The sequence below is a fragment of the Enhydra lutris genome, unplaced genomic scaffold (genome assembly GCF_002288905.1).
Source record: "Enhydra lutris kenyoni isolate GAN:26980312 unplaced genomic scaffold, ASM228890v2 scaffoldscaffold92, whole genome shotgun sequence".
Classification (NCBI taxonomy): Eukaryota; Metazoa; Chordata; class Mammalia; order Carnivora; family Mustelidae; genus Enhydra; species Enhydra lutris.
The window spans coordinates 3778627-3788743 of record NW_019154176.1 but is presented as its reverse complement, the minus strand read 5'-3'; the positions used below and the strand labels follow the sequence as shown (position 1 = coordinate 3788743).

Genomic DNA, 10117 nt, shown 5'->3' with positions numbered 1-10117 from the left:
TTCACTCAAGAGCTCCTCCTCCTACAGTCCAGATAAGGCCTATACCTGCCCTGCCAGAGCATTCCAGAAGATTAAGGGCCCCCCCCCCCACCCTGTGCAATTTTTCAGTCAAGTCCCTGTTTGTGTCCTCTTTGCCTGCACCCCATGGATGAGTGCAATCACATGGCTGGGCCCAGAGTGAAGGTAACCAGTCACACAGAAGGGGTGTGGGTCCAGGAAAGGGAAGAAATGGTGGCCATTTCTGGAGTCCCCACAGAACCAAATGAGAGGACACCTGGGTGGCTTAGTCAGTTAAATGTCTGCCTTCAGCTTGGGTCATGATCCCAGGGTTCTGGGGTCGAGTCCTGAGGGCGGGCTCCCTGCTCAGCAGGGAGTCTACCTCTCCCCCTTGCTCGTTCTCTCTTTCTCTCTCTCGTTCTCTCTTTCTCTCTCTTGCTCTCCCAAATAAGTAAAATCTTAAAAAAAAAAAACAGTCCAAATGAGAGAACAGCTTTATAGAGCTATAACTGATATCTAATGAATTGCACACACTTAAACAATTTAAGTTTTCACTTACCAAACAAGTTGGTACGTTTTTGCCTGTGTCCAGAGCTCACGGTGGAGGTTCTCATGCTCTCTGGTGGAACATGCAGAGATCTGAGCAGGCGCTTGTCTGAGGGGCCTTAGAGTTAATGTGGCGTACAGGCTTGGAAACAAAGTACGCTGAAATGGGAGAAAATTCGGTTCACCAGTGAGAAGCTGATCACCCCAGGAGACCAAAGCACATTCTTTTAGGAGACTGAAAGCCTTTGTACAGCTGCTAAGACCCCGGTAATAAGCAGCTTTTATCTGAAGGGCCTCAAAAACTATAAATCTGGCTAATTCTCTTAGCTTTTGTGTACTACTGGGGCAGAGTAAATCCTACAAGCTCGAATCACTGGCTTCATGTTTCTGTGCCTTGACGTCTTGATGTAGGCAAGTGGAAGCAGCACTTTCCAGCCAGGTTCTACCTGAGTCCCACCATTGCTTTGTGTTTTTAGAGACATTTGAGCCTTTATTAATGTGTTTTTAGAGACATTTGAGCCTTTTCTGGGCATTGGAAATGATAGGTGTTGTCTATGGATGGCATCCTATCTGATTGGTTAACAGAAGTCCCTTTTCAGTAGAGAAGTATGACTCCGTTGGATGACAGTGGCCTTTGATCCTATGTGTTTTCTTTTACTGGCTGTCTCCAGTGGTTTACAATGGGATTTATGGTAAGTTTAGGCAATAGTCCTTGACGGAGTTGGGATTCCCCGCTAGATGGGACAAGAGGGTGAGGTTCCATATCCTTGAGACAAGGCCATAGAGACTCAGCCAACTCTGTCCAAAAGAACCTCTTAGTCCTTCAGCTGGTGGGAGAAAGTGCACCTTATAGGCTATTGGGAATTACTTCCTGCCTCAGACCTAAGGAGGACAGAGCTTCTCCAAGAAGGGAGGTCAGCAGGTGGAGAGATGTCTTTCTCCAAAGGAATCCACTTGGAGACAGAATTCATAGGAATGTCTCGCCTCAGAGATCAGCAGAGGACATTTTCAGATAATATAGTTACAGAGATTACTGTGAATCAGCAGTCTGTGCCGCTGCTCCCCGCTTTGCAAAGTGGAGATAATCGCAGCATCTGCTTCCTTAAGGTGGTTGTGAAGATGAACTGAGTTAACACATGTAGGTGCCTGGACTAATGGCCAGTCATACTGTGAGCACAAAACAGTCAATCTAACAAGTATTTTCTTAGGATGTTCCACACACTTGGCATTGGCATTCAAGCAGATAATAACAGACAAGGTTCTTTTCCCTGGAGTTTTGAGACCGCTGAAAGTGTTCATCTGTTTACTCAATGAATGTGCACTGGTGCTTCCGTTCCTGACCTGTGGCCTCCTGCACGCAAAGACTCTTGAATAGAGGCCAGTATCCTGGATTCATTCTATTCTGGGACTTAGGAAAACTAGGATCTTCCCCCTTGCTTCATACTTCTTTCATTTTTCCGTTCCTTGACTCCTTTGTTTCATGGCAGACCAGGTGGTTCTCGTCCAGGAGGGATTTTGCTCGTGGGGACATTTAGCAGTGTCTGGAGACATTTCTTATCTTTATGACTAGGGCTGGGGATGACGCCACTAGCATCTAGTGTACAGAGGCCACAGATGCTGTGAAACATCCTACAACACATAGGACAGCCTCCACCACAAGGACCCATCTGGACCCAAATATCAACAGTCCCTAGGTTGAAAAACTCTGTGGTAGAATAATCATTTCCATACTAGGCACTAAATGGGAGACAGAAGACAATCAGAATGTGTTCCAGGCTCAATAGGATGGTCCTGTTCTTGGCTTCATCTAATTCTGCCCAGGTCACCAGGGAAGAAGTTTCATGGAAAGGTTGGAAGCTAAGACCTTATTGCACTGAATAAAGTGATTTTGTTTCTGAGGGTTGCCAGGGAGAGGGGGTAGGGAGAGGGTGGTGGGGTTATGGACATTGGGGAAGGTATGTGCTATGGTGAGTGCTGTGAAATGTGTAAACCTGGTGATTCACAGGTAGACCTGTACCCCCTGGGGCTAATAATGCATTATATGTTAATAAATAAAAAATTATAAGGAAATAAAATAAAGTGACTTTGTTTGAGAGAGTCAGTTTGCATCACACCCTTAGGCACCTGCTGGGAAGAATGCAGCTAGGCATAGTTTTCCAGGTTACAGGATCCAAACCAATAGATCTACCTTTTTGGCACTAGATGGGGACCCAAATAAATCAATGGTGTTCATAAATATGGTGCCCACTACTTTGTGAGAATCTCTATGTGAGACACTAACACTAGTTTTCTGTAATCACCCCAACAGTTATTTACAGATGAAGAATTTGAGGCCGCTTAGAGATAGTAAATATCCTAGTAAATGGTGAAGTTAGGATTCAGACATTGGAATCTGCCTGAGGCCAAATCTAGTGATCACCAAGAGGGTTCAACGGTCCTCAAATCAATGTAAGACATTTTTTGTTCTCAGTTAAGAAGACTCTACCCATTCTACCCAATCTGTCTCAACCAGTAAAAAGGATGCTTTGCCCTCTCAGTTCCCTGTTGTGGGGAATCTCTATCTGGGGCCATTTCTTGGTTTAATCCTAAACTCTAGGTTCAGGAAAGTCCTCTCCTGGTTTGTGCAGATCTGGCCTCCAGCATATGCTCCTGGGGCTGTTCAGAGAGCTTAGCTTTGAATAGGGCCCCTCCCCTATGTGGCTCCGTTGGTGCCCTGAGTCAGCTCTGGAGAGGCACTCAGCTCCATCTAATTTACCATAGCCTGTTCAATCCTCTCTAGCCGGTTTTTCCAAACCTGTCCTGCTGGTAATGGAGATCCTTCCCCTGTGCCATCCCCCTCGCTCCATGGCAGTATAAGTAGTTAATAGGGTGTTCAAAAGCTCTGCACCTTTTCGTGGCCAATATAGAGTTTGGTGGCCCTCATGGATCATGATGGCTGATACGTACTGAGTACTTATACCAGACACTGTTCTGAGCACTCTTAAGTGTAACATTTAGTCCCCACCAGAACTCTTCAGGAAATGTATTGTCATCATTATTACAGATAAGGACATAGAGGCACAGAGATGTAACTTGTGTAAGATCACACCATTGTGAATGATGGCAGATTTGAGCCCAGAGTCCTCTTGGACACTGCTCTGCTGCCCTTCAAAATATGGCAAGTGCCATGAAATCTGGACTTGTAGGAAGCTGGTGGTCAGTGTAGGCCTCTGAAGAGTTGACAGTTTTGATTCGAAGCCTGATTGTGAGAAGGAGTCAGGCACGTGAAGACTTGGCAAAGCGTGTACCAGGCAAGGAAGATGGCAAGTAGATTGTCTCTTACATGGATCAACAAAGGCCAGGATTTTCTTTCCCTTAAAATAGACACCACAATGAGTTTCCTAAAGAAGCTTCTTATTAACATCCCAAGTATAGGTCAATGGCCACCACCAAAGCAAGATACAGTATGTAAAATTTTATGGAGTGAGAAAGATCAGTATGAGACTGCCCAGATAGATAACGGTTTCCACACTGAGACCAGGGAGACCCATGGTCCAGCATTCCTGGTGCTAAAAGCCAAAATATAACTGAGAGGGGTAAAGTCGAATCAGTAATGTGAAATGCTTGTCACTCCTGCCCCCCTTCTTCCCAACACACTCCTCAATTTGCCTTCTCCTCCCCTGACGCTTGCTTACAGGAGTCTGTGTCCTGGAAATAGCATGTTTTCATGAGAAGTTGAGTTATTGGTTGACTATTCTTTTTCTTGCATGAACAATAGGATTTTTGGTGTGCTGCTTCAAGCTTGTCTTCAGTTCAGGGATGTTTTTCTTCTAGTAAATCATGAATAGTATTTATGTTTTGTCTTCAGATTACATACTCAGGAATACCGGCTATCAGCACTTCGGATCTCTGTTGTCTGTCCTTAGACTTGGTTATCTCACTGAGAGTAAACTCCTCTCCTGAAAAGTCTCCTCAGAGCCCTCTTCATATCCCTGTTCCTCAGACCGTAGATGAAGGGGTTCAGCATGGGGGTGACCACCGTGTACATCACTGAGGCTACTGAGCCCTTTCTGGAGGGATGAGTTGTTCCAGAAGTGAGGTAGACTCCAAGACCTACCCCATAAAACAAAGAGACAACCAAGAGGTGAGACCCACAGGTGGAAAAGGCTTTATACTTTCCTGCCACCAACGAAATGCCCATTATGCAGGAAATAATTCTATAATAAGAAAGAAGGATCACAGTCAGGGGAATAACACCCAGCAGGCCAGTTACAAAATACAGCAGGATGTCATTGGCAAGGGTGTCAGAGCAGGTAAGCTTGAGGATCTGAGTATGTTCACAGAAGAAGTGGGGGATTTCTATCTCTTTGCAGAAGGACACCCTCAAAAACATCAAGCTTTGCAACAAAGAGTATGTCAGGCAGATTAACCAAGAAACCAGAAGCAGGAGACCACAAAGGCGAGGGTTCATAATGACTGTATAGCGCAGGGGATGACAGATGGCCACAAACCGATCATAGGCCATCACCATCAGTAGCGAACTATCTAGTCCAGCAAAAATCATGAAAAAATACATCTGCGTAAGACAGCCTTCATATGTGATGGTATTGCTCTGTGTCTGGATGTTCACTAGCATCTTGAGGACAGTGGTAGAAGTGAAACCTATGTCAGTGAGGGACAGGTTGGAGAGGAAGAAGTACATGGGTGTGTGGAGGCGGGAGTCAGAGTTGATGGCCAGGATGATGAGAAGGTTCCCAAGCACGGTGACCAGGAACATGGATAGGAACAACCCAAAGAGGAAGGGATGCAGGTCCATATCTTCTGAAAGTCCCAGAAGGATGAATTTCAAAACCACTGTTTGGTTCCCAGCTTCCATACGACTTATGGAAATTGCCTGGAAAGAGGCAATGTTAAAACAATGACAAAAGAAGAATGTGCCATTATATTTCAAACTCATGAGGTCTTGTGTCTTACATAAGAGTTGTGGTTGTGATTTCTTTAGTTGACCAAAATCTCTTCAATAACACCCTCCCCTTCCTGTTTTTATCACTACTACCAGGATCACCTCTTTAAAATGAATGTCCCGGGGCAGCCAGTAGGCTTAGTTGGCAGGGCATGGGTCACTTGATCTTGGGGTTATGAGTTCGAGTCCCACATTGAGTGTGGAGATAGCTTAAAAATAAAATCTTAAAAAAATAAAGTAAGGGGCTCCTGGGTAGCTCAGTTGGTTAAGCATCTGCCTTCAGCTCAGGTCATGATCTCAGGGTCCTGGAATTGCACCCTGCATCGGGGGCAGAAGGTAGGCTCCCTGCTGAGCCCAGCCTGTTTCTCCCTCTGCCTGACACTTTACCTGCTCATTCTCTCTCTCAAATAAAGAAGTAAAATCTTTTAAAAATTAAAATAAAACAAAACAAAATAAAAAAATAAATGTTCCATACCATGTGGGGGTCTCCTCTGTATCATCCCCCATGCATGGGTGTCCCACCTCTGCTGTATAACTCCTATGAGAGGACCATTAGCCTCATAAGCATCTCCATTCTGCCTTGTGTCTGTGGTCTCTTCAAGTTCATGGAAACAGAGAAGAAGAAGATCATCAAGACTTGCAGAATTTAGTAATATTTTTTGTTCTCATGCCGCTAACCAGTGTGTGCCTGGTATCTTATTAGTATCTAGGAACAGCACATTCTCTGTGCTGTTTGGTTCAGATAAGGATGCTGTGCAAAGATTTTATAGATAATTCTTTAATTATTACAGTAACTCCTCCATTGCTGTCCTAATTTGTCCCTCTGTCACCATCATAATGATCAAGGTACCACAATATGCTTCAATTCCAAAGAGTAAATCAGACACCCTCCCCACCCCCGAACCATACATTCTAACTATTCTCTGCAAGTTCGTATTGTAGTTCCTTCCATTTCTTTAGGTTAGGAGAACTCTGCCTTTTCTATTTCATTTTCATTTTATATCCCAAGCCCTTAACACAGTACCTGGTGCTCTCTGTATATTTTGGTTGAGTGAGTAACAGAAGAAATTTTCAGGGTATAGTAAAGACAATTCCCTATCATAAAATCCTCTAACCAGGAAGAGACACCATTTATCATGAAGGTTTTCCAACTGAACATAAAGGGAATGCAGACCCTACCTTTTATTTCACCTGTTAAAAAAAAAAAGTAAGAAGCCTTAGTTTATGTTTGGATATTAGGTCGCTGTGACAGGAGGGAGTTTCTGGACTCAGAGGCAGTTGTCTTCAATTTTATATACATTCAAAAAATGTATACAAAGTTCCTAAGCAGTATAGTGAAAGATTATAAAGAATTAGATCAGTTGTTTAAAGTATATACAATAAATTATGGTTTTATCAATAAAACCAAATGATAGGGTGCCTGGGTAGCTCAGTTGGTGGGGCGTCTACCTTCAGCTCAGGTTGTGATCCTGGGGTCCCAGGATCGAGCCCTGAAACGGGGCTCAGTGGGGAATCTGCTTCTCCCTCTACCCCTCACCTTCACCCCACTCATGTTCTCTCTCTCAGGTAAAGAAATAAAATCTTTTTAAAAAAATAATACCCTATGACCCTGCAATTGCACTACTGGGTATTTACCCCAAAGATACAGATGGAGTGAAAAGAAGGGCCATCTGTACCCCAATGTTCATAGCAAATGGCCACGGTCACCAAACTGTGGAAAGAACCAAGATGCCCTTCAATGGATGAATGGATAAGGAAGATGTGGTCCATATACACTATGGAGTATTATGCCTCCATCAGAAAGGATGAATACCCAACTTTTGTATCAACGTGGACAGGACTGGAAGAGATTATGCTGAGTGAAATAAGTCAAGCAGAGAGAGTCAATTATCATATGGTTTCACTTATTTGTGGAGCATAAGAAATAACATGAAGGACATGGGGAGATGGAGAGGAGAAAGGAGTCGGGGGAAATCAGAGGGGGAGATGAACCATGAGGGACTATGGACTCTGAAAAACAATCTGAGGATTTTGAAGGGTCAGGGGGTGGGAAGTTGGGTGAGCCTGGTGGTGGGTATTATGGAGGGCATGTATTGCATGGAGCACTGGGTGTGGTGCATAAACAGTGAATTCTGGTACACTGAAAAGAAATTTAAAAAAATAAAAAATTAAAAAAAAATTTTTTTAAATCATCACACACACAAAAAATAATAATACCAAATGGCATTAAAAAGCAAATTAAAGTCTGAGAGAGGGAAAAATTATAAGGAAATATAAAAGTACAGTTTAATATAATAGAAAACTTTTAAAAACAGTATGAATTTATTACCCTCAACACCCAAAAAACAACCCAGTTAAAAAATGGGCAGAAGACATGAATAGACATTTTTCCAAAGAAGACATCCAGATGGCCAACAGACACATGAGAAGATGCCCAACATCACTCATCATCAGGGAAATACAATCAAAACTGCAAAGAGATACCACCTCACACCTGTCAGAATGACTAAAATCAACAACACAGGAAACACCAGGTGTTGGTGAGAATGTGGAGAAAGGGGACACTCTTATATTGGTGGTGGGAATGCGAACTGGGGCAGCCACTCTAGAAAGCATTATGGATGTTCCTCAAAAAGTTAAAAATAGAGCTACCCTATGACCCAGCAGTTACAACACTGGGTATTTACCCAAAGGATACAAAAATACTGATGCAAAGGGACACATGCCCCCTGATGATTATAGCAGCATTATCAACAAGAGCCAAACTATGGAAAGAGCCCAAATGTCCATTGTCTGATGAATGGATAAAGATGTGGTGTATACATACACTGTGATATTACTCAGCCATAAAGAGAATGAAATCTTGCCATTTGCAACAGCGTGGATGGAGATACAGTATATTACACTAAGTGAAAAGGCAGAGAAACAAATACTGTATGATTTCACTCCTATGTGGAATTTAAGAAACAAAACAGATGAATATGGGGAGGAAGAAAAGAGAGAGGCAAACCGTGAAACAGACTCTTAACTATAGAGAACAAACTGAGGAGGTTGGGGGATGGGCTAAATGGGTAATGGGCCTTAAGGAGGGCACTCGTGATGAGCACCGAGTGTTGTATGTAGATGATGAACCACTGAATTCTACATTGAAAACTAATATTACACTGTACGTTAACAGGGATTTAAGTAAAAACTCAAAACTACAAAAGAACTACAAAATAAAAAAATAAAAGCAGTAAGAAAAAATGAAAAGGTTATATCATCGAAAAAAAGAGTTATGTATGAGACTGTTGATAGCATTGCTGTTTACGGTTCTCTAGAATCACTGTAGAGTCTCCTGTTCGATCACATTATTTAGAATATTGGCATCCGAGTTCTGCTGTTGGAGTAGAATATTTGTCAGGTGTTGCCAAGTTAGAGTACGCTGTTGGAAGTATTGCTGTCAGACATAATGTTTATAGTAGTGCATATTTTCAAAACCTAAATAGGACAGTTAGGAAACCTTAACTAACATAACCAAGTGTCCATGGTAGAGTGGAACGTAGAAAGAACAGAATGAAATGGGAAGACTAAAGACACATTCACATAGAACAGGGGCCATCCAGAGGTGAATTGTAATGGAAAGAAACTCACCAGATTGTCCACCTTGCTTTTCCTGAGAGGTAAGAGAATAGGTGCCTATTTTCTTTTTTTTCCCTCTTTTTCTATGTCTTCTTAGTTTTCCATAATGAGCATATATTACTTTATGATTATAAAAAAAATTATGGAGAAATATATTCATGTATTTGAGCAGATTTCAGGATGGCCCCTTCTTCTCCCTGTTCCCCTGGGCAGGTCAGTAATACAGTAATCCCTGAATAAAAGATAGTGTGAGCCATTATGCCAGGTGGAGAGAGGGAATGGAGTTTGGAAGAGGGAAGAAAAGGGAAAGCAGGAGTAAAAGAAACAAAAATCCAGAGATGAAACAAGGGGAAGAAGCTATAAAATAAGGATTCTCCAGAAACACAGAACCAACAGATCTGCGACCAGTATTTATAGGTAGAGCCTGAAGGCCTGAGAACCAGAGCTGCTGGCGTGGTTTCCGGTCTGAAAAGCCTGGCAGGCTTGAGTTTTGCAAGGGGGCAAGCCAGCCTGAAGGCGGTAAGACAGACGGAATGATCTCTTACTCGGCCTTTTTGATCTCTACAGGCCTGCAGTAGCTCTGATGAGGCCCACCCACATCAGAAAGGGCAATCTTCTTCACTCTGTCTAGGGGTCTGAATGTCCATCTCCTGGACAGAAATACCCTCACACACACATATACCCAGAACTGACCAAATATTTCCCATCACAGAAGCGTATGTATTGTATCTGATGATTGCAACTAAAAGGTAACAGCCTGCAGAACTAAAACCTCTCCACTGGGATGCAACATTAATGAGTCTGATGGTGAACTGGGAGTAATGTTCACTGTCTGCAGGCCAGTGATGGAAGGCAGACGTGCTGATGACTCCGGCAAAGTGTTGGAGATCCTTGCTTTGATTCTGAATATGTGCTCTCGGTTGTGGTGGTGGTGGTGGGGTGTGCATGTGGCAGGCATGCAGAATGAAAGATCTGATTTAGGGCCGATTCTTCAGATGTGAGAAGAATATA

General features: G+C 43.1%; 1 protein-coding gene across 1 annotated transcript; it reads right to left on the bottom strand.

Moving 5' to 3' along the window:
• Positions 1–4459: 4459 nt before the first annotated feature.
• Positions 4460–5404, bottom strand: LOC111162552 (olfactory receptor 7G3-like). The gene has a single exon (XM_022527047.1). It carries the CDS (start codon positions 5396–5398, stop codon positions 4460–4462), a length of 939 nt encoding a protein of 312 aa, XP_022382755.1. The 5' UTR covers positions 5399–5404.
• Between the last annotated feature and the right edge of the window lie 4713 nt (positions 5405–10117).

What these genes read in the sequence shown, in the direction of transcription:
- LOC111162552 (XM_022527047.1), bottom strand. Translation starts at nt 5,398, where the DNA reads ATGGAAGCTGGGAACCAAACAGTGGTTTTGAAATTCATCCTTCTGGGA.